The 25,498-nt window shown below is 39.3% G+C and overlaps 1 protein-coding gene across 1 annotated transcript; it reads left to right on the forward strand.

Annotated features, from left to right (window-relative positions):
• The first annotated feature begins 7,621 nt into the window (after window positions 1-7,621).
• On the forward strand, window positions 7,622-25,256 carry AADAT (aminoadipate aminotransferase). The gene is made up of 14 exons (XM_059817677.1): window positions 7,622-7,655; window positions 8,987-9,055; window positions 10,734-10,902; window positions 11,969-12,101; window positions 12,764-12,838; window positions 14,137-14,346; window positions 14,872-14,937; window positions 16,139-16,221; window positions 17,461-17,557; window positions 18,380-18,441; window positions 20,719-20,783; window positions 22,264-22,370; window positions 23,035-23,136; window positions 24,328-25,256. The coding sequence occupies exons 2-14, from the start codon at window positions 8,989-8,991 to the stop codon at window positions 24,367-24,369; spliced, it is 1,278 nt and encodes a 425-aa protein (XP_059673660.1). The 5' UTR covers window positions 7,622-7,655; window positions 8,987-8,988; the 3' UTR covers window positions 24,370-25,256.
• The last annotated feature ends 242 nt before the right edge of the window (window positions 25,257-25,498 follow it).

Raw genomic sequence — 25,498 nt, forward strand, 5'->3', positions numbered from 1 at the left:
AGTGTTAGAAAAGCACTTTCTAAATCCATTTTAAAAGCAGTAATTTATAGCATGAATGCAAACAGGGAGCAAAACAAAAGCAACTGCAGAGCTAAGAGCTTTTGATGAATGCTAAAATGCCATTGAAATGTTGTTCATAGTCTATATGATACTGTCACTTTTACCATTCTTTCTGTGAATGCAATTGCTTCCTCCGAATATGCTGACAGAGAGGTACAAGTCCGCGGATTGTTGGTGCTTGCAGAACTGTTTATGATTTTTTAAATTTAGTGGTGTATGAAAAAACACAGAAAGCTAGTGTGTTTTACAAATCAAGCTCACAAAAATGAATTTGGCTGAGGCTGTCTCTGAGGATTTTGAATCATGCCCGAGATAAGCCAGAAGGAAAAAGGATGCGGAACTTGTCTGGGACACAAACACTGAAGTACAAAATACATTAAACAAAAATAGCACAGTCAAGACTCACTTGACACAGGAATAAAGGTGTTTTACAGTGAGTGTTTTACACCTGTTTTTAAGTCAGAGTGAGGAGTTTGACATCAGAAGAAACTAACTTTATTACTTAAAAACAAGATAAAACTATCCCTCTTAGAACTTACTTTTTATTGTTTGCTGATGAATTGATATAACCTTATTCAATTTGTATCCAGCACCACCAAAGAACCATTTCCAAGATCCACCAAACCTGTAGAACTCATGATTTTGCTTCCATCTGTCCTGTTATTCTAACAGATAATACATCATTTTTATTGTCCTGTGAAAGTTACATTGTGCATTACAGCATTAGACATAGCAGCAGTAAAAGTTTGTCACTGCCTAAGGAGAAGTACAGTTAAAAAAAACCACCACCACAAAAACCAACACACCACATCTGGTACAAAGTAGCATGTAGACAACAAAATGCATCCTGGTTATAACCCAAGCAGGTGAGCCAGGTTAAGGATCTCCTCTGAAATGAAAGAAGAAATTGGAGTTGCTTTAACTAGGGAGCTGTTCCACCTAATATGAAAGAATATGATACAAAAGAAAGCACAATGAGAAGGACGTTCGAGGAACCAGCGACAGAGCTATAGGTACAAGATGAAAGCAGGACAGAGAAACAAGGCACTGAGGAATGAAGAGTCTGATAGGGAAAGGAAGAAAAAATTGAGATGTGCAAAGATCCTTCAGCACTGCAGAATTCAGGCAGACATGAATATACTGCATGAAAAAGGATCACCTTGACCACCTGCAAGGATTAAAAGCCCAAGAATCTGAGCAACAATGCATATTTTTCACTCTCAAAATTGCAGGGCTCAACATTTTTTTTTTGAATAAGGATTACAGAGTAGAAAAAGATACCATAATTAAAACAGACCTCGCTTCAACCCAAATTAACAGATTAGCATTATCAGAACAGTATGTTTACAAATTCATTAGGAAAGGAGCAGTTAGAGGTAGCAATTGCCCACAGAAAAAAAACCCAGCACTTTGAGCATGTTCTGACAGAGGCAATGTTCTCAAATATGAGAGAGAGAAGGAGGACAAAATGAGAGATGGTCTGAGGAAAAAAGTTTAGACCACAGAGAGTATCCCTGAAGCACACCTATAAATGGATGGCTCTCACCTTCTCAGTTCTCCCCATTCCTACCTAGTCTTCTTTTTCTTTCTTCAAGTATGTTGAAGAGCATTTAACCTTCATTAGAGATTAACTTGTTGTCAACGTTACAGAAACTTTTTACATCAAAGGACAGACTCCACAGCTTCTGAAGCTCCTCATCTATTTTAGGTTTGAATATCAAAGGCATTGGCCAACAGCGAGGTAAAATATGCCAAACACAGTAATACACTATGTCAAAACAAACATACTAAAACAACAGCCACTAGTGAAGTTAAGCAGGAGATAGAGTTTTAATGGTCTGTTTAATAAGTACCTACAAATACAAAATATGCTTTTCCAAAAGTTTTCCAAGATTTTTAAAGAGTCCTAGTTACATGCAATAACTGAAGTATGTCAAGCTAAGACTGGATATTATGGGGTATGTAACACAGGAAAGAATTTGCACGCTTCAAAGGCAATAGCTACATCAGGCAATCTCCCCAGATTCCCTGTCTATTCAGAGTGACAGAAGAACCTTCAGGCTGCTTTAGGAATTCTGTATCATCTCTGGAGCCATGTAATGACTGCAGGCAGATAACCACTGTAAGACTGATTGATATGAAGATCTTGCTTATCCACATCCCGCTCTGATAACACATGTAGACGCCTGCTCTCAGAAGTGACATGATTTTCTTTTTACTACTGATGTAATTTGAACATGAACTGAAGAAACTTAGCTCTTAAGAACAAAGCCTAATGGAACAGAAGCATAACTATCACAACTGCTGAATATAAAATTTGGCTTGCAGTAGGATACAGAGGAATAGCCTGAATTATTTTTTATGTTTATAGAAGAAAGGCCCAGAAATTAAAATTTAATAGATAAATGCCCAAGTCAAGATAAACTTATTCTCATAACAAAAGGCTGAATTCTAATCAAGAAATAACAACAAAAAGGTATCTTCAGCAGTTTGAAGACGACTAGATGCAAAACCAGAAAATTATTTCATATTGAACAGAACAGACAAACTTCAAAACACACAAAGAAACCCAACGCATCTCTAGTGCCAGTTGTCACCACACCTGAGAAACATCTTTTCTCCAGGCAACGACAAGAATGAAGCAACAATTTCACTTTTCCATTATTTCATTCTGTCTTTAGGATCATTCCTCATTCCATGCCACTCTTGCATCATACTAAAACGTGTGACTTCGCTAGGAACAGAAGAACATACAAGGCCAGGGGAGAAAAACTCTTTCACCTACTAAATGAAAACAGGTAATAAAGGCTGAGCCCAGGGAATAACATATGTTGCAAATAATAGTGAGTACCCACTTCCTGGGAGATTTACACAATAGAGTTCACATGTCAGCAACTGTTTCCCTATAATATAAATTCAAATTGACAAGACTGAGGTATCATGGGACAGCATTTATCTAAAGATTGTCAGGAAGTCATTTCATTTCTTTTGATTCATTTCACTTATATGTTAGTGTATTAACTGGATACATTATTGATCTTTGCTGCATCCAATTTCAGCTTCTATAGCATGGACAAAGTGATCTGAAAAATATCACTCCTAGCTTTACTTTTTTTTTAAGGCACAGGAGTGCCTGTCTAAGGAAAACATTTCATTGTATTAGACATCCTATCAAAGGAACATGTTCTGGAACAAATGATTGCATTTGAGGAATACATTACTGTGAAAGCCAGCTTTTCTAGAGTTTGTACTAGAATATCTAGAAAGCTGTGATTTTCTAGACACCATGCTTTCCTCTCTGCTTGATTGGAAAAAGGTAAAAATGGAAGCAACGATGACAGCCCTGGCACATTAAAAAAAAGAAAAAAGGTTGTCAATCAGAGAATAAGACTGCTACATTTCTGGGTGCACAACCTTTCAAGCACAAAGGGCTGCTTCAAACATATACAAGCCATAGCTGTCACTCTGCAGAACCGTAAGTCTTTCACTCTAAGACAGTATCATCTGACAGCTGCTATGAATATTATGAATACCATAGATGTCCCTGACTTTCACCTGACAGTCTCTGAAGCATAATAAGGAGGCAGCCTTAAAAAAAAAAAAGGAAAATGTAACAAAATGAGCACCACCAGAAAGCACATTGACATAACAACAATGTTCTCCTAACTCTGAGGTGGTCAGCAAGCATGAACAGCATATAGGTAAGCCTAGGCTGCTGTTTAATTTTATGTGGATAGGCAGCACGATTTCTAACTGTTTGAGAATCTTTCTTCACTGTTCCCTAAGCCCCCTCTCATTTTTGGGATGCATCAAGTTCTAAAACGCTGAATAAAGACACTATAAACAGGTTTTACTATGCAGTTGCCTCAAAAGAGAGGGAGAGGAGCAAGTGACAGCATTTTACTTGTTTTGCAGTAGCTCTGATCAGGAGCCAGCAATATCAGGGTCCCACTGAAAAAGGTACTAAGTAAAGGAAGAACAGAAGAGTTACTTCCCCAAGAGCTTAAAGTGAAGACAGACAAAGAGTCAGGAAATTACTCAAGTAATCTGCAAGCCAAAGGACAACAAATGTCACATCTCTTACACTAGTTCTCTCTAAACACAGAGCCAGCACTCTCCTAGCCCTTTTAGCTACCCACAGGAAAAAGAGGTACATCTGATCTTTACAGTAACTGTGTCAGCAGATGTTCACATCCTAGACTGAAACTGCTCTGCACTGCTGAGATCCTCCTGATCTTCGTGGCTGCTGCACACTTGTGATAGCTTGCTGCATACAGGGTGTTCTGCAAACACAAAGGTACTGCCAAAGTCAGCATTCTTCCTGTGGAAGGCAGCCCTTGGCAGTAACAATTTCCTTCTGATGTTTAAAATGGCTGATATCACACTTATCCATTTCCTGGTCTTATGCGATTTTCTCATGGGCAGCCATTCCAATTCGTCACGTTAAAATTTCCACCTTCACATCGTAAAGCTATTTTGATAGTGCCACTTTTTAATTCTGTTGTCTCCAACTAGTAAAAAGCATTATTGGCCAAAATTTAACCCATTAACTGAAATGCAGATAGCCAAGCAGTTCAGGTGGGACTCTTAATTTCGGGTTTCAGAAACTGCCTGCAGTGAAGCAATTACAGTCAAATAAAATACGCCCGCACGATTTTATGGTAAATACTTCTTTCGAGTTCACCACCTGGAAAGGAAGCGCGCATACGCCATCTCACGGTCGCCGAGCGCCGGTGCGAGCCCACCCGCCGGGCTTCCCAGCGGCACCACCCAGGTCCTAACCCTCCTCGTGGTTTTACTCCCGACTGGGTCCTCTGCCGACAGGATCCTATTTTTCATGGACTCACATTTAATAGATAGGAAATTATCACTTCCAATAGGGCACTCAAATCTTACAGAACAAACATGCTTTAAGAGTATAAAAATTACAGCACCCCAGGTGACATTGCAGCTTCTTCAGGTTATTTACACATTACACTAAAATTGATACAGTTGCAAAAACAGCATCTCAGTTGAATTTTGGTGCTTACTGTCTCAATTCTTTGCTTTCCGCTTGGTCCTCTTAAAAGGAATACTGCTTTGGTATTTCTGAAGTCCTTACGGGAGAGGGAAATACTGCAGGAATATTATTTGCCTAATCACCTTGTTCTCTTAAGTCAAATTGCTTTAGGGTTTTCTTTGTTCTGTTTGTCAGTTGTTTTTAACACATAACTGGACCTAGTTTAGCCTCAGCATGTAGACATTTTGGAGAATGGTAAAGTGCATTTTAAGACAACAGGAGGAATTTCTCATTAGAAACAATCATATGCAGGCCTCACCAATGCTTCAGGAATTATTAAGACTCACACCAAATAAACATTGTTCTAAGTGTGCACATAACACACAAAGACATCAAGGAAATAACTATTCTTACACAGCAGGAAAACAGAGCACTCGACTTGTGGTTGCTAAGGAATATAAACAGTGATGCAGAGATCTGCCATATGAATCCAGCAGGGATAAACATCCAAACATTCGTACATTTTCTAATTTTTTTTTCATTTGTTTCAGTAGAATGGCACCATAATTGGCTAAGAGACCAGACAAAGCCCACAGAAATCAATGAGAGTCTTCCTTTCGACTTCTCTGGGCTTCTGTCTGTGCCACAGAACTGCAACACTGACTGCCTGGAAATGAAAAAAAAAAACAGATTACACAAAAAGCAGCTCAGATTCAATTGGTGTTTTCACAGCCAGCTCCCCACAGAAGTTTGGTATCCCTCCACTTGTGGCTGCTTGGGGACACAGTCAATATACTCAGTGGTTTTCTTACAGGTTGTCATTCTCTAAGTTTTTTCATATTTATATACCCATCTTTTATTTTTGTCTGTACATCACATAATAATGTAATTACCTAAATTTGAAATTCTTCAGGCCATGAAAGTTAGTAACAAAATTTGATTTTCAGTGTAACAGTGTTCATGTACTGACTAAGAAAACAATCCTTCCTCATCTGCATCAAAAACTAGGAAGGAACTGCATTTCTATTTCAATACGCTCCATCTAATGATGGAGCCTTTCAGCAGAGAACACTGCACAAAGTCACCCAAATAAAAGAGGAAAAAAGGTATCTTGCCATGGCGTCTCCTCTTTTTTCTAGAGCTATTTCGCTCTCATACCTCAGCTTTGCCTTGAGCAGGTTTTGGAAGGTGCCAGTTAAAAAGTGGCACTGGGAACGCAAAAGCCTGGTGATTTACTGATTTAAAGCCTAGAAATGGTGCAGTGCTCGTCCCTTCCAGCATTTTTACTCTCCTGCCTCCAAGCTAACTAGGAAGACCTACCTACGTGTTGCAAAGCACACCTGATTTCATATGTGCTTGCACTGGTTTTTCAGACTACTTTATACCTAGACCCGTCTCTTCCATTTTGCAGGCAGAAGCAAGGACCACGGCAGCCCTGAGGTGCTGAAGTCCAAAGCCATGACTAGAAAATGACACTGTGTCTCTGGACCTTTCTAAGTAGCAGCAGCTACAGTCACGTGTGTTGCACAAATAACAGCACGTGACATCCAGAGAGGAGGGGGCATGTCACAACACAACTGATCCTGCTTTTCCTTGCACTGACCCTGCTCTTCTGTGAAAAAAAAAAAATTTACTTTCAGATGTCCCACTTCAAGTTTTCATCTAAATCCTGCTCCCTTTTATCAGCAGAAGCTTTAATGAAAACATGACAAAGTGGATTACAGCATAATTCACTTGAAAAATGAGAACATTCTGGCTGTGCTTTAACCAAAGCCAGTTCCTTCATCCCATGCGGCTCCAAAAGAGCAAGCCCCAAAGAGTCGTGGGAGCACAGACTCTGCACTGCTGCTTTATAAAGCTTAGAGCGTAAGTAAAACGATTCCCCCGGTTACACCATTATCGCTGCCCCAGTGAGATCTGCAAGACACCACCGGGTTCAGTTCTCCTGCTCCTCAGTGCTGCCTCTTTTTAGCGACTTACAAGCTAACAATTTTATTAAAAGCCTGATGTATCAACCAAACACACCAGGTCTGCTACTCCTAACCTTCCAGACGAAAGGAAATCGGCAAGAGGTTTCACAGTCTCCTCTTTTCCCCAGCACCAACCGTTGCTTCGCCCCATCGCGGCGGCAGGCCCAGGCTGCACACGGGCACTGCCCGGCTACCTCCCCTCTCCCATCGAGCTTCAGCCCTTGTTTTTAGGGCACTACACAGAAGGAACCGAGGGGGGAGCCGTGCGTTTTACGAGTTCTGCACGAATCTACGCAGGATCGGCGTCCAAACCCGCTCAGCGAAAGGCAGCCGAGCTGCCCTCACAACCGCGCTGCCTGCAGCTACCGGACCAGCTGCCGGCCCCGCTCCCCTCGCAGGCCGCTGCGCCGGCCAGACCCGGCCGCGGGCCGCTGCCCAGGGCCGCCGCCGCGGCCTCGCAGCGCTGAGGAAGCCGCCCCGGGGGACGCTCACCGCCCCGCCCGGCGCCCAGAGGCCGCCCCAGCGCCCGTCTGCGCCAGCGGGCCCGCACATGCCCGGGAGCGCGGGGAGCCACCGCTGCCCTCTCCGGCCGCCGCCGCTGCTGCTGGCTCCGCGCCGTCCTGCCGGTAGGTGCGCGCGCGGCCCGGCTAACGACCGCCAGCGGAGCGCCACCGTTGCCTCCGCCGTGAGGGGCCGCGGGAGGGGGCGGTGCGGCCTACGGCGGGGCGCGTACCGGCAGCGAGCAGAGCAAGGCGGTCGTGTCCGACGCCCGGCGCGGCCCTGGGGGCACCGTCCCCGCGGCGTGTCCCCTCCGGGAAGGGGGGAAGGGGGGCAGCGGAGCGGTATCTCGGGAATCGCCTCGGGGAGGGGAGCGAAGCGCTGCCTCAGACACCCCCTAAAACAGAGCGGGAGCCAGCCTGGCGGCCCCGGCCAGAGGCGGCGGTAGGAGAAGCAGCAGAAGCCGTGCCCGAAATGCTGGAGCACGCCTTTGTATATAGCCGTCACCGCTGCGGCCGGGCCTTGGTGTGCTTCTGCTGGGGGAAACGCGCTTGAGGGTGTGGAAAGTTAAGAACGGTATTTTTAGAAAGCGTGAGGGGGTTTTAGGCAGTCTTGCTCGACAGATCTTTTTTAATAACTGACAGCACATGCGTGTTGATGTGGTGGCTAGAGGATTATTTTCTGTGAATTCAGTAGAAGCACACTTGCAAGTGGTAGTCAAAATGACAGGGTCTTTGTCATTTCATTCCTATGCTTTCCTTCCTTATGAAGGAGCAGATAGCTTTCCTGTGAGAACAGGCCTTGAGGGCTTCCTGCCTTCCACTGTATCTCTGTGGGCACCAGGAAAAACGGGGGGAAAACACTCATCTGAAGCATTTTGAAAGACATTCTTAATTACCCTTCCTAAAAAAACCCTCTAACTTGACAAGTGTTGTGACTCAATTATGGCTTGAAATCATTAAAGCACTTGAAATGCAACACTTAATATAGCTAAATAAAGCTGGATTCTCATTTAAAAAGAACTGATGGGTGCTTAAGATCTGTCAGATCTTAAAATTTGTAATCTGCCTTTAAAACTCCACAGCTAGCAGTAAAGGGAAGGGAAAAAGGCTTTTTCATGTTCACTGCAGACCAACAAATACCCCAAATCAAAGCTATATTGCTATTTGTGTTTATCAGAACAGCAGCATCTGGCCTAATATCACTGTGCCAGTGTCATTGAAAGGCTGTAACAGAACCCATGAGTATCAAGTAAAAACCTTTTCCCTGAACTCAAATAGGAAAATAAATTCCAGCACTGATTTTAACATGAATAAGTTGACATTTAATTTATGATAGAGGACATCTATGGAGTTGATGAATTGGAAGCATTACTTGTGGGAGATGCACATACCAAAAGCACAGGGGTTCCTATTTACTTTTCCAGCTTCATGTCCAACTAATTGCTCTTTCCCCATAGATATGAATTACTCTCGATTCATCACCACTGTGAGTGCAGCAAGAAAAGCATCTCCGATAAGACTTCTGAGTGAGTATACACCTGTTCTTTACAGGTTCTCTGGAAGGGTATCATTCTGTGTTCTGGACTTTGCTGGGGTATCACGGCTAAAGACTTGAAAAGGCTTGAAAGAAAACCATGCTGTAAGCAAGGCCAGTTAACTTGTTTGACTTTTGTCAAGTTGAGATGCCAAGCAGGTATAAAGAAGAATAAAGTGAATAGCTTTGAACCATTTCAGAAACCCATTCAGCCAGAAGAAACAGTATTGTCACTGCAACATGTCTCTGAAAATCTCTCTGCTACTGCCTCTGAAGCAGGGCTTTTGGTAGTTTGCTACTGAATTTACACTGGTTGTCCAGGAACAAGCAACTGCTAATGACTTGAAATTCAGTCCCAGCATAATGTTTCTTTCCACCTAGCTTTCCTATATCCTGTTAATGTCCATGAATTCCTCACCACACCTACACCCTCAGTGTTACTGTACTTTCCTTTTCTATATTACGCTATCTTTAGGCTACCATATTACATAGTCTTCTGTGTGACAGAAGATAACTGCCTGCTTTGTTTACCCAGTTTACAGGGACCTGACAGAATCAAAGCACAAGACATACATCACTAGTTAAACCTTCAGGGGTTAATTCCTTCTCCTGATAAGGGGTTGGCATTTGCTGTTCTGCTTAAAATGCTTCATACAGGTACAGCTAAATCAACATACTCGCTTTAGTCAGGCTCTATACTTTTTCAAGTGATACACTGATATGCATCATAACACAAATAGTAAGTAGCACAGCTTGTGCAGAAAGACATTGAGGCTGCAGTTTTGATGACAAAGTGAATCTCTCTTTACCAGAACAAAAGTCACAGACATGACCCATATTGCTGAACTGATATGAATTAACTCCCTATGCTCAAGTTTGCTAATAAGCAGTGGAGAACAAAGTCAGTAACAGAAGGCTTTAAGCCAGATCTGGTGTCATCTGTCCTCTCATATCTGATGTAAAACTGCTAAGCCAGCATGAACGCTATATTGTGAGCTCTTAGATATAATGCAATCAAGTGGCCTTGCTGGATTAAGGTCCAGCCTGCACTGCATAGATTGGATCTGAATGTTTGTGAAACTGACTTTAAAGCAAGAGTTGTTAATGTTTTCATCATACTGAATTATTTACACAGTGCCTCTGCCACTACAGCCAGGCTGCCAGAAACATTCTCACTCCTTTATGGAAAAGCTATAATCATAGATGTAACTATCAGTGTAGCTGCACTATTACCACATCAGCTAAAGCAAGACTGAACAAAAAAACAAAGCAAATCATTCCAAGCCAGTCTAAACAGAAGGTCATTAAGATTTTAAATTCTTGAAGCTTAGAAGACATCAGTCACAGAAAAAGTTTACTTTTCTACAAAAGTTTCTACTATTGTAGAACAGTCCAGACAAATTATAAATACCTTTTTTATCTTATTTTAAAACAAAGATTTCTTTTGTTCTGGTCTGTCCCACCAATGTCTCCCCATCCACCCCCCAGCACCTATTTAATCCAAGTTGAAAGGTAAGTTTAAGAAGAATTATCATCCTTTTGAATTCATGACAATTAAAAAAGTAAAAAATGGAACAAACTTCTCTGGACCATTATTATATACTGACTAAAGGATATGATCAGTGTTGCAATAATTAAATTGTAACCAAGGTCTTTTCCATTTACTCTAGCTGAATTGATGCAGAAGTCTCCTCCATCTCTCATCTCTCTGGCTGGAGGGGCACCAAACCCTAATGTTTTTCCGTTTAAGAGGGCCACTGTTGCCGTTGGACATGGAACTGCTGTTGAGATTGGCGAAGATCTGATGAAGAGAGCTCTCCAGTACTCAGCCTCAGCAGGGTATCTGTCACAGCTGCTTGCACTTCAAGATACCAGAATCAAAGGATCATAAAATCCTTTATTATTTCATTAATTCTCCTGTGTTTTTAAAATCTGTTTTACAAAAACAGGTTTAACTTCTTCCAATTTGCCTCACTATTTACACTTCAGTTTAAGTGGAAAGTTTTGAGCAAATTAGTAATTTCAAAAAACCCCTAATACTAGTAATTCTCAAGCCAGAGCATTTCCTGGCTGTTAGTATTTGAGAATCCAGACTCCCAAATCACTAGGAGAAACCATTTTGTGTTTTGCAATAAGATATTCATTAAAAGATACTGCATTGCAATACACAATTTCCACATTCTGGAGTATTTGTTTTGCTCTCATTTCATACCATATATTAAAGTCAGTATGTACTACTTGTGATGGTTGAATGGAAGTATTTATAGTATTGTCATTTTTAGTACAAAAATTGTGTATCATTAAGTTACTTTAGCACTCAGTTACTTAAGTTACTTTTACACCCAGCAGACAGCACTGAGTCAGGCTTGTGACAGGTTTGCAAAAATATTTAGATACCTACAGAGGCACACAGGGCATTAATCAGTTAAGACAAGACTTTTCTTAATATTTAAATGAACCCAGCCATTTGTGAACATCCTACAAGATCTTAAGACATGTTTTTTGAAAAATCTGTTTCAGATATCCTTATTATCTGCAGCCTGTTACTAGCAGTTGTGCAAGCTTTGTCACATTGCCACATTTGAGCATGGAAAGATCACTCCTAGGAGTGGATATTGTTCAGACTCCACCCCTATTCCACCCTTGGTGAATCATTTCCGCCCAGATTTCAGTATGATAATTTGGTGTATGGACCACAGTTCTCTATCTCCTCTGCTTTTCCATAAGAAACATTTATCTCATTTTTATCATTTGATAAAGCAGTCATGAAATCAGCATCTAAGTGTATCTGTGTGACAGTTGAAATCAGACTCAGGACTGTGTGCTAGATTTGGCAGTGATTTAGGGGAACAGCCTAGCTTCAGCCTATATAAGATGTTAGATACACCTTTTATTCACATTTCAGGATTCCAGAGCTGTTGTCTTGGCTAAAGGATTTCCAGCGGAATCTACATAATCCCCCCACAGCCAACTACAGTCCTGAGCAAGGACAAATGGAAGTGTGTGTCACAACCGGCAGCCAGGAAGGCTTGTGTAAAGTAAGGCCAAACACTTCATATGTTAAAAGCATTTCTTTCAGAAAGATGTTTATTCTTCCATCAGTTCAGTTATACTCAGCATTAAGTGCCACTGTGTAACTATATGCAGGGTAGTTTGTTAAAATATATGTCTCTCAGTATTATCAATACAAGATAATGTAACTGAAATAAAACTGGCATGGCAGTCTAATCTGTCAGGACTGCATGCATGTTTGGGTAAAACAAACTGCCTGTCAGAAAATATATTGTAAGGTAACATATCATGTTACTCAAGTAGTGCAGTAATAAGTACATAGGTGCATTATTTGCTTTACCATAACTCAATTCTAATTATGTTAGACTTCCTTAAATAATTACTCTTTCCAGTTCACTCTCACTGCTGCTTAGTTGATCATTTCTGTAACTGAAGCACTGTTTCTATTGTATAGTAGAGTACTGTCTTTGCATTTCAAATTGGTATTCTCTAGCTGATTACCTAGCTTCATTTGGTTCTAAAGCAGATTTTTCATCTGTTCATTGCTTTACTCACAGACAGCATAATTAAATGATTAGGGAATTATTAAAATCTTGATTAGATTTTTAATCCCACTAGTAAGTCAGAAATATGAAGCATGTGTACAAGAATGGCACAATCTTTCTAAAACAGACTTTTTCTTTTACAGGTGTTTGAAATGCTCATTAATCCTGGGGACAACATCCTTTTGGATGCACCTACATACTCTGGGACACTAGCAGCTGTAAGTATGCTTTAGCTACAAAACGTTGCCAATGTTACATCTGAAGTAAACAGCAATTTAGTATCTGATCTGCAGGCTTATAGACACTGTCTGTATTCACTGTAAAAACATATCTAAGAGTCAAGTCTTTAGTGTTAGTCTAGTTAAGTTCATAAATATTAATTCCTGGAAGCTCTTCTACTAAAAGTTCTATAAAAGCTATTCCCAGGACAGCCATTCCTCTTCCAATTCCTAATTCATTCAAGAGCTAAGGTCACATTTGGGATTGGAATAAAAGCCATCACAACCTAATCAGGTTGAAGCAAATTTATAACAAGGGGGTATTTTAACATGTCAGCACATTCACCTGAAGCATTTCATGGTCTGATTATACCATAGCTATAAATAGAATAAAATTGGAGTAGGCCTCAGCATCCATATGAGTATGAAGATAGGAATTAGTAAGAACTATACAAAATAGCAAAGTTTACTTCTGAAAAGTAAATTAATCAGTATGTAATTAAATTGCAGCTCAAAATGCATAAGAACGGTAAGAAGGGTTAGAATAGATAACACAACACAGTTTCAGTCTAGTCTCCCCCTGCATCAAAGGGAATTTTGTTATTGTTTGCTGTGCTAAGTTTGACTATATCTTGTCTAATCAAATATACTTTGTTAGGAATATATTTTGACAATACAGCAACTTGCATTTTTACTTAAAAATGCAGAGCACTACATGGTACAAATTGAAATTTCAGAGGGGAGACAGCATGCTTTTTTGTTGGTATTTTACCTATATTTTATCATACTGCTGTCAACATGTCATTGCAATAGCATCATTTCATTCTCCCATGTATTGCTGAATGTATCTATTGAGAACAGATTCTTCACCCTTTGTCAGTGAAAAGTAGCTTACAGTTCTGGCACTTCCACTGACGCAGAGTGTAAATTGTCAGTAGGAACTGAAGGTGCTATGAACTTACTATCTGTGCTGAGAGCATGGGGAGTCCTGAGAGGACACAGTTCAAATTCCCTTTTGCTTGCAAATCCATGTGTGATTTCCTAGAGAAGAGCAGCAATTGGACATAGCAGCTATGCTTTTCTTCTCAATTGGCTTAACAGGGCAAATCGAGTAATGTGGTAAGTTTGGCAAGCTTCACAGCAAATTCAGGCAAACTTCCTTTTGAATCACAAGCAAATGGAGTTTGAGATAGCTATAAAGTCAGAAAGACTTTATCCCTGAAATTTTACAATGCCAATCACAAAAGGAAGACCTTTGAATTATGGGATTATGACAGTTTTGTTCCTCCTATCAACAGCTGAGACCTTTGGGTTGTAACATAATTAATGTTCCTAGTGACCAACATGGCATTATTCCAAAAGCTCTAAAAGAAATTCTATCTACGTGGAGCTCAGAAGATGTAAAAAATCGTAGCCGCCACCTCCCCAAATTCCTCTACACTATTCCAAATGGCTGCAACCCAACTGGAAACTCTCTGACCACAGAGCGCAAGAAGGAGATTTACCAGGTATGTAGCTGGGGCCTTGTGAACCTTGTAGGTGGAAATGGGTAAATGTCAGTCTCATTTCAGTTGAGGATACCCCATGTGTGGTGTTTGGGCCCATTATTGGTCTAGTAGACATTCCTCCCAGACTTGCCTCTAGCAGAACCTCTTTCATGGCAACTCTTCAGAGGTGGACTATGCATTAGATAAAATGTTTTTGCCATGGTAGCCCATTGCTGGCTGGTATCTTTGCCACAGGCTTCAAACTGGACATACTGCAGGTTTTCTGCACAGTTTGAATACTGCATGGAACAGACCTTCAGTTGCATACATGTGTCCTTGTACTGCAGGTACAATGTTTACTCTTACAATTGCTTGATTTCTAAATTGGACACTTGAAAGCTTCTCTTGATAGGGCCTTGTATATAATGAATTTGCAATCCATAGGATCATAATATGGTTCAGGTAATAGACCCAGGGTACGGGAAGAACTGAATTTACAGTGTCTTTACATTTTAACAAATCTTTATTTTTTATTCATTTCTTTAGCTTGCAAGAAAATATGATTTCCTCATAATAGAAGATGATCCTTACTACTTTCTTCAGTTTGAAAAGGTAATTTGTCTTCCATACTCCTTAGTAACACCTTCTTTTGTGGTCTGGGACAGAACTAAGGTTTGAGCCATGCATCTTCATGCATGATCCTTGTTCACATCCTACCAGGTTAGTTGTAGGCCTAACAGTCTATGCTACTTTCAGTTGTTATCCCCTTTGTGGCATTTTATTGCCTCAGTCCTGTTAATCAGGGGTTCAAATTCCTCAAGCCTTATACAAGACAATTTCCTTCATTAGTCAGAAAATTACAAAGACTTTGCCTCCAGAGCAAAACAAGTATGCCACTGAAGCAGCACTTGAAAATAGCAGCCTCCTAATGTTCCTTTCAGCCCAGTCTCTTCTTCCATTCAGTAGAAGACTGCCTACTGCCAGTCTACTATATCCCATTTTTACCCCTTTGCCTTTTGGAGCACCCAAGAGAGTTCTCCCAGATACCACAGGTAGTACTGGATAGGCAGCTTGCTTCCTTCATGTAAATTTTCCCCAAATGGGTAACAATCGAGCATTGACCTGTCTTCACACATGGATCTACAGTTGCACAGTCTGCAGAAGTACCTAAAAGTACTTCAGGAATAAAAGCTGGTCTTATAAATCAGTAAAACATTGGTAGAAGCTAAAGTTCAGTATTTTCTGTTTTGAAATAGGTTTTTATGGGAGGAGGCAATAAAACTGCTTCACTTATTGAATAGCATTGTGTAGCTTTGTTAGAGAGTGTAAGGGGAGAAGGTGTAAAAATAGAATTCCTGGTAAGGAAAAAGCAAGATGAACTCAAAGCCAAGTTTAGTCATATCTTGATTTCCTTTTTTAAGATAAAGCTAAAGTCTACAGGGCCCCATCTCAGAAATTACAGAATCTTTCTGTTTACTCCATAAAAAATCTTGGCAGAGAAATCATTACTTCTCTCTCCTACTGATGGCATCATACCAAAACTTGAACTGAACACTTGTGAGATGAACAGTGGGCTAAGCATCAAAAAATAACAAGGCTGATTTCTTGATGACTTTCATAGAATATTGTAATCACATCTCTAGACAGCTAGCCTAAACAATCACTTGTCAGCAAGTTACTGCATTTTTTTCCTTGGAAAATATTTACTATTAAAATATTTCTTTAAGAAATTAATGTCTTCATAGTAAAGAAAATAATTCCATCATAATCCTTACTAGCACCTTGAATTTTATTTTTTATTTTTTTCCCCAAGCCATGGGCTCCAACTTTCCTCTCAATGGATGTGGATGGCCGAGTTATCAGGACTGACTCTTTCTCTAAAATTCTCTCATCTGGGTAAGGCCAGCTTTAGACTACTCAGCATTGCCTGTTCAGTTAAGGCACAAGACTAACACTTCATCTAATACCTATCCATTTCTGGAATGTACTTTAGGATCCACACCTTTTCTCAGTCTGCTCACTTTTCATGTCATCTCTTAGCAGTCATTTAACTCCAGATCCTGTTTCTCTTCTGATACTGATAGTTAAGCCACTCTCCCCAGGCAGCCCATTCTTGCAGACACCATATAGGCAGTAAGACAGATGCTGGATTCCAGCTCTGTTCCTGGACCTCCTAGGAGCTTCTCTTGTCTTTCTCTGTTTCTCCTTCTATCTCTTATCATTCCTCCAGACTCCCTGAACTTGTAATACAGAATGATTGGCATTGTTCTCCACAAACTATTCATAGGGTTATACTGATCTGTCACCTTCTAGCCTTAGAGTTCTTTCAGGCTGTTTTCACCTGCCTGAAAAACTAAGCTGGCTGTTTTCCATTTCACACAAGGGAACGTATTTGATTTTTAACTTGCTTTTGTCTGTTATTCTAATAGATAAAAGAAAGTAATGCAAATTCTGCACTGGCAGCTAGTGGATTATAACCCCAACCGTGAGAAAGTGAGGAGACAACATGATGCTAAGTGTGATTGCACTTTCAGAAGTGACACTGCAAAAAGGCATGATGCAATTTTACCTTTGTCAAAGATGCATATGAGCTTACTAGTTCTGTTTTTCTTCAAAGAAAAACTTTAGCCAATCTGTAAAGATGGGTCATAAGCACTGACACATGAATAAGAATCTGGTTTATCCATCTAAATTCCATTTATTCTACAGTACTGAAAGGGAGCAAAAGAGTAAAGCTGTTTGCAACTTCCATCTGTTTTCCATAAAACCTGACCATTCATGGTTTTTCATTATGTGAAAACCTGTCTTTCCTTCCCATCAATTCATGTGATCTTTATGGTTGCAGAGGAAAGCTTACAAATGTGGGATATGTCCTGAAGTCTCAGAACTAAGAAGCAACTATAGGCATTAAAAATCCTTAAATATTTTTATTACATTACTTGGATAGTCAGCTCATAAGTTGCATAAATGTGGGGCTTAGTGCAGTATTAAGATACAGATAAACTTAAATTCACAGAAGATCCTTACAATACCAATGAAATGATTACAAGTTTTCCTAGTTATAAGTTAAACCATAACTCACACAAAGTATTAGCACATTGCATTTCTGTAGTAATTTTTCTTTTTTTCCTCTAGGTTAAGAATAGGTTTTCTGACAGGTCCCAAGCCTCTTATCGACAGAGTTGTTCTACACATTCAGGTTTCAACAATGCACACCAGCACTTTCACACAGGCAAGTACCAAATTGCCAACTGAATTGTACTTAGAGAAGATAACATAATCCAAGTCATAAGAAACCAAAAATGAACAGCTTTGTACTTTTGCAGTTTTGTTTATAATAAACACATACATTGTCAAGTCTGCCAAAAGAAGGGAGCCCACCATAGATATTACAACCCAAGCTAGAGAGTGTCATCTCAGTGCACAGAAAGCACAGCTAATAATCTCTTAACCCTCAAATTTCAAGAATCAAGATTTAAAATACTTTTATCCCTTGCTAGTAGGTTCACTTGAAAAACCTCTATGTAAAGCGTACATTGGAAGCACTCAGTTTTTCCCTATTGTTCATTCTACTTTGTAATTAGAACAATACTGGTAGCCCACAGAAACATTATGAAGCAGGCTGCCAACTACAGTCCGTTTATAGTTAGTAATAAGGAGGCATTGAGCACATCTAAATATGGCTTCCATCTTCCAGCTCCATTAGTTCATCACAGAGGCAGTAGTAAGCAGAGAGGTTGATATGGGCAGCAAGGTAAAGCAATATAACATTGCCTTCCTTTTTCTCCCTGATTACTATATTTAGCTCTCCATCCATTCTTCCCTCCCCCACCCCAACTACCAAACACTGCCATGATCCTCACAGACAGCAGTAACATGGACTACAATGACCTGTTGCTGTTGCCACCTCTGTTTATAAAGGGCTCCAAGGACCCCACATGCAGTTTCTTGCCTGTGTGGAATTTTTAATAATGCATCAGGCTATATATCTTTTGATGATTGCAGAACAGTCCTGTTTAAAATATGGTATTGATGATGTGTTCTGTTTCTTTAGATTATGATATCACAGCTGCTTCAGCAATGGGGAGAAAGGGGCTTTTTGGAGCATATAGACAGGTAGGGTCATGTCATCTGCTGAATCCCATCCTCTGTCATTCTGCTCCATGTTACCTACACAAAACATTCTTTGCAGTAAAGAGGTCAGAGGAGGTGCATTACTATTAGGCCAAATGGGTAAGCCAGGTCACCAAGACTGACAGTATTCACACAAGAGTCCTGAAGGAGCTCTGTGTGAAGTTGCAGACACGCAAGTCAGGGCATGTAAACTGCCGATACAGAATGACAATCTGCCAGTCCACTGAAGGGAACTCAAGAGGATCCTGGGAGCTCCAAGTCTGTGAATAAAGTTTTCATCCCTGCTAAAGTGGGAGGATCTATAGCAAAAGCTAAGATTACTGAGCACATACTCTATTGAGAAAGAGTCAGCACAGCTTCTATAAAGGGAATTCTTGCCTCACTAACTCAGCAGGGATTCACCCTCTAACATCTTTGATCTAATGACTGTGGATGCTGATTGAAAGAACTACAGAGATCAGTGAGGTTCACCTACACATGCTAAACATTGCCTCTATCATTACTCTTAGAGAGAGCACTGGGCTAAGATCTAACTCAGCAAGGCATTTCTTACATACTGACTGACATGCATTTGGTTTTCATTTATTATGCTGGAGGAGTATAGTTTCTCTTGAGTATCCATACTTCATTTCAGAAGCCATACTTGGATGCCATTAGAACCCCAAGCTTCCTACTTCAGTGGGTCATGTGCTACACTCTGTAGAGGCCTGTAACTGGAATGGGAGCAAAGCATGGAAAAAGTTCTCATATGTGACTATAACAGCCACTTCTGTCCCCTGAGCACCTGCCTGTTGTCCATACTGTAAACACCAGTATTTTTAAGAAAACAGACACACCAATCCTGGCTTTGCCTTGTTTTAAGAAATAGGAGCATAAAGGTAAGTTTTGCAGGGAAAGTTGGACCACACTTTAGCTCAACTTTCAGCAGTTAGAAAAATATATCCTAAATGTATCTCTTTGCTTACCTTCTTGTAGGCCAAAAAGCATCCTTGCTCAAGCCACGCAGTTACTCTTCCTCTTCGCTAGTGAGAATAGTGCTGCAGTAAGGTAGCTGCAACCCTTTATAACCTAGACTCTGTTGTCAGGTGACTTATTGATGAGGCCAAACAGCTGACTGCAATCTTTTCCAGGTGATCTCATTTGGACAAGGTTGACTTGTTAGATCATGCTTTTGAGTAGGAGCTAACCTTTTGTTTGGAGCAGCTACATTTTTGTGGAAGTCTTGTTTCACTAACACTTACAATTTCACTCCACCATGAAAGTAAAATGATAACAGAAAGGCAAAAAACTTGCAACAGAATTTGTGATGTGGTAAAAACTGCGTAAGTGAGATTTACCATTTCATGCAAAATGTAGCAAATGGTATAGGCTGAGTCCCAAAACTATATAAGCCTTTGGTATCAGGTGTAATAAAATACATCCAGAAATCAAAGCTATTGGTCAGAGAGTATAAAAAAAATCTAAATGTAAAATTGTGCAAATTAATAAGTATGGTTTCTCTACAGAGAAGGGAACACATTTGCATCTGATTTATGAACTCCCTATCAGGCATTTTTCTCATGTCTCCTGTTGCAGAATCTCAGCTGTCTCATATCAACAAAAGCCACTGCATGAGACTTGTCCATGCTGAAACTTGGGTTAGGATCATTTTCCCCAGTAGGAGATTGAATTATTTCCAAGTTTTACTTAAAGTGTGAAGGAGATGATAGATAGTTTCAAAAGTTTAGAAAAGGGGAAGCTGTCAAATAGTCCTGACATGTTTGTAATATGATTTGCTTTTTACCTTGTAAAATAACATTTCCATGTGTACCTATTACACAAATTCAACCAAAATGCACAAATATTGAGTGTGTGTGCTTTTGCATATATGTAAGTCCTTAATTTTCTGCAATATGCCTGTTTTGTGTGGTAAATATTGCTAACAGGGCTTGTATCAACTGATACAATAGACAGAATGGATATAATATATGAAGAGTTTCCATGACATATGTAAAGCTTAAGAAGCAGCCACACAGGCACTTCCTCTGTCTGGTTTGATCAGTGCTTTGCTGGAGACACATTGAAGCATTCAAGACTTCTCTGATACATAAAGTTTTATACACACAGTATACTGTATTGTGCCCATCTAGGATATGCTTATATTTCCATTTAATGTACACTTAGGTTGTTCAAGTAGAAAAGCTTTTTTGCTGCCTTTGATAACAAATGGACTGTGAACCGCTATGGGATCATGACTTTGAATTGATAATTTACTTTCAGAGTGGTGGAGTTCTACAGGACCCAGCGGGATGCAATGCTTATTGCTGCTGACAAGTGGTTAAAAGGTCAGTGAGTGCAACATAGCTAATTACTTAGATTTTTTTCCAGCTGTTTATCATCTTGGTGCTCAAGAAAAATCACTAAAGTTCATCTCTTGACTGAAGTGACAGATAAGTACTATAAGCAAATCAATGACATTAAATATTAAGCTTAGGACAAATTATCTAGTGCTGCTGTTTTCATGGTTTTCTGGTGGGACAAGGAGATGGTGATGAGAAAAAAGCTCACCACATTACTGTATAAAGCAGTTTTGCAAAGACCATATATTTCACTCCACTGTGTTCTTATACTTTTTATGTTTAAAATCTCTGTCTTTAAAATCTCTGTCTGAGATAACCAGATTTAATGTCCTTAATTTAAAAAAAGATATAAACAATCGATATAGCAATAGTGATAATAATTTTTTTGTCAGAAATCAATTTCAGATGTTCCCTTTTGTGGTTAATCACGGAGCAGAGAAAGAATTTGATCAACAGTAATGCACTTACAGTTAGTGGCTCACTCCTTTTAGTCAGTCTAAATGGAATCAGCAATAACTGCTTAAGAACTGCCCACCTACTTCAAATGATATTTCCATGGGACATGGGTCCTTGGGCACCACACAATCATTAATGTACTTACTCTTGCTAATTCCATGGTTTTAGATATGAAGTATATCTTCTTTTTTACATGGCTCTGAACAACCATGGGTTGTTGACCTAGGTTGGCCCTCTTTGTCTCAATTCTCCAAGTATCAAAACAGTGTAATAGCACTGGCCTACCTTAAAGTGTATTGTGAAAATGTACTTACATGTAAAAGACTATAGGGTCTTCACATTTTCTAGTAATAGGAGCCATAAAATTATGGAAGACAGACCCTTTATTTTGTAGATATGCAATAGTTAAATACATCAAGGAAGAGCTGGAGAAGATGTCAAGTCAAATTAATAGTTTCTTCAAAAATATGTCCAAAACCAGATAATTCTAGGTAAACAAAAGGTATACAGTAAGTCTGCATATATAATTTAAGACATAAATCCTCTCTAAGCCTTCCCTCCTCATAACTCCTAGGCTCTCCCTTTCTTTGGGGAAAAATCTATAATCATTGTAACTTAAAAGAAAACAGTTTTGCACTTTGCTACACTTTAAATTGTGTTGATAATGTGATATTAGGAGAAACTGCATCAGAAAAATTATTTTAGGTTGTTTACTTGATCTGAAAATAATCAACAAATATAGTTTGTTAATGTTTGGGATTTCTGTAATTCAGAGCAATCACTTTCACAAAAAGTATTGAGGATACCAGCACAAGTGCAATAAGCCCACACAGATTTGATTAGGAATACTTTAAATTTTGCAAGTGGCATCCTGGCTCTGTGTCCCACATTCCATTTGAGTTCATTGGAGCAACAAATCTATAACATCATTGAATATATGATGTATCAGTTAAAGGTGGGGCAGAAGTTTCTTTCCTGATTCCCTTCTTTCCTCTCTCTCTCTCTACAGACTTGGCAGAATGGTACCCTCCTGCTGCTGGCATGTTCTTATGGATCAAAATTAAGGGTGTTTCTGATACACAGCAGCTGATCATGGAAAAAGCTCTGCAGAAAGAAGTATGACCTATGGTTTAACGGCTTACGATGTTAAAATGAAACGAGGGAAGGATGAAATCAATATACCATATCTATCCACACATATGCGCACACTTAAAAAAGCAGGGGAACTTGCTGTGCCCCATCACTGAGTCTGCAAGTCAGGCATTGTCACATAGTGACTCATTAATAAAATATTTTCATGTCTGTATTCAGATGTTGGTATTTAATCAGCTTACTTAAATATAAACCATTATAATATATAGTACAATGCCATGTATACAACATGTATATATAATATTAATAGATATACCTATATGAATGATGGCTGTCCACTGTATCTTTTTAATAAGAGAAATTAAATGTGATTTTCTTTCTACAATTTATAAGAGCCAGCACTGTGTACGGAGTAAACTCCATCCCACCTTACTGGTGCTTCTAAATACTGTGATGATAAGCCAAACCTGGTAACCGACCAACCAAAACCTAAGAGCCCTTTGATTTTGTTATGGAAAGTCTGATTCCAGGTTGCATATTTTTGGCTTCTCATTTTGAAGTGAAGAAATATATTAAGCCCTGTTCTGATACCAGTGTTTCAGCAGTGAGCCTTCTCAAATTTAATTTAACATAGTGTTTTAAAACTGTAGAAGTGGTGATAACTGGGTGGCTAATCAAATTTTCTTAGGTGTTACTGGTTCCTGGAGGAGCATTCAATATCGATAGTTCAGAGCCTAGTTCTTATGTCAGAGCCTCCTTCTCTCTGTCTTCTCCAGCCCAGATGGATCTGGTAAGTGAGATATTTTTTTTTTTACATTCTTATCAAGACAGTTTCTCACATAATAATGCTGCCTTATTTTTACTTACTTCTTCTTATGTGTTTTCTTGAATGCTAGCGTAGTTTTTTTAGTACTTAGGTGATTAAGCAGTACTTTTGCAGCAGTATTAGCTGTTCCTTAGGCAAGATACTCATATCCAAATGACGTGAAAGGTACCAAATTTTTAGGACCGCTTAAAATTTTTCTGTGTATCTATCTCACATATGTAGAATCTCCCACTTAATCCTCCCAGACATTATTCATAAAGGCTTTACTGACATCAGAGTAAGTGTTGCTATTTGCTTTAGCATTAGCAGGCATCATGTATCTTTTATTTTCCAGACGTTCCATTCCTGAGATTGAATTACCTGCTTGCTTTTGTGTGTGTGTGTTGTCAATCCTTTATAAGAAAGAATATTGGTTTTCTTTTAGACAATTGACATACATGTTGTATTTCATTTCTCAGGAACTAATCTTCTGTGTATTTTAGGAACATTTTGGATGTTATTTGGCTATATCTGTAAAATCAGTGGGAAGAAACATAGGACACATTTATTTGTGCAGATTTAATACTCGTTTGATTCAGGTGGTTGAAACACTTCAGTATTTGTAGTTGTACTTTCATTCAGTTGTGAAGGTTTGTAACCAATAAGCGCTTCTATTGCCTTTCTATTTCTTCTTCTGTATTTCTTCTATTTCTTCCTTCTTCTTTGTAAAAGTAATTCATAGCCATACTGTTGACAGTCAAACTGTATCTTTTATATGCTTCCCCATTCAACTGTTCTTCCTTTTCTTTCACCTTTGGAGCCTCTAGGCCCTTACATTAAGTTAAAAGAGATAACTCTCCCAGTGATCACTAGTTGTATGAAAAGTACTGTTGAGTTGCATCTGAACTCCGAATAACGTTTGAACATTAATACATGTATTTTTCTATTTCAGAAAACTCTGCCTTTTATTTTCTGTTAGAGAAGTGAAAGCTTTGTCCAGTCAAAGCCCATATATGTTGTTAATAAAAGGAAAACAGAGAATATCAGCACAATTTTGCAGTATAAAATACTGAGTTTGTATATGGTTAGGGTAGTTTAGTAGCTTTATAGTTTTGGTGTGTTGCCTATTTAAATAATGCTAGAACATAAACATGAACCATATTTGTGTCATTGCAGGCCTTCAAGAGACTGGCTGACCTTATAAAAGAAGCTTTGTGAAAAAGCTAAATGGAGCTCTTGCAGCAATCAAAATTGTCTCCAGAAAATATTTATTAACATTTTGATTTCATCAGAACACTTTGAAAGTGAGCACAATACAGTGGATGTTTCCTTAGATTGTTTCAGCTAAAAAAAGCCAAAAATGAAAGATCGAAAACCAATTTGCTTAATTTTTTTGGTGGGATATTGCATGACTAAATTTATTCCAATTCAGAAACATTTAAAATACTCAAAACCAAAATGTTCTGTTTCCCGTCAAATCCATGGTTTTGTTAGATTTGAATTGATTTTTATTCTGGCTTTTGTTCTCCATTTGGGTTGGGAAACAGGGAAATCAGTTATTTAAGAAGTTGCACTGCAGATGATCTTAGCCATTATTACTTAATCTCAGCTGATCCATTCCTCTAACACCTTATGTTGGGATTGTTTTTGTGTGTCACTTTCCTTCTTGTCCTGCTGTATGGCATCTGGTTTTGCAGATTCAAAGATCAGTATTTAATTTTACTAAAGTTATGTCAGATCAAACTGATGTAAGGGTGTTAAAAAATTGAAACTGATCCAGCAAAATTAGGCTATGATTACAAATAGAACTATTTGGCCTAAGGTCCCTTGCAATTTGCGTGGGTTTTGCAGCTCATTCTCTAACTCATAAAAGGTTTTCTGATTGCTGACTTCCACTTCAGTCTGTGAATAATTACTCTGTACCTGTGTATGTTAGAAAATCTCTGATATGCAAAGGCATGTGGATGTGTAATAGAACTGCTCTCTGCTCTGTTAATCAGATGTGGTTTTGAACAGAGAGCATAAGTAACTGAACAGGGGACATAGTGGAATGGACAATACCGTGACACTGCCAGATGTACAAAGCAAGCAAAATGAAAAAATAAAGAAATGTTTTGATCTCTAATTCCTTGGTCATTGTAATCCCAAACATTTGATACTTGGCAACATGTACAAAGCTTTCAGAAAGTTTTAACTGTACAGATTCTCCAAGGCTTCCCATTTTGCTTAGTGACTTCAGTTTTATTTACTGTTTGGATGAAAGCACTGTAGTTACCCACCAATAGCAGATGGTTGTTTCTTTATGTGCCAGTGTTCAGAATTTAAAAGTAAAAATACGTGTTCAAGG

The sequence above is a fragment of the Gavia stellata genome, chromosome 5 (genome assembly GCF_030936135.1).
Source record: "Gavia stellata isolate bGavSte3 chromosome 5, bGavSte3.hap2, whole genome shotgun sequence".
Taxonomy (NCBI): Eukaryota; Metazoa; Chordata; class Aves; order Gaviiformes; family Gaviidae; genus Gavia; species Gavia stellata.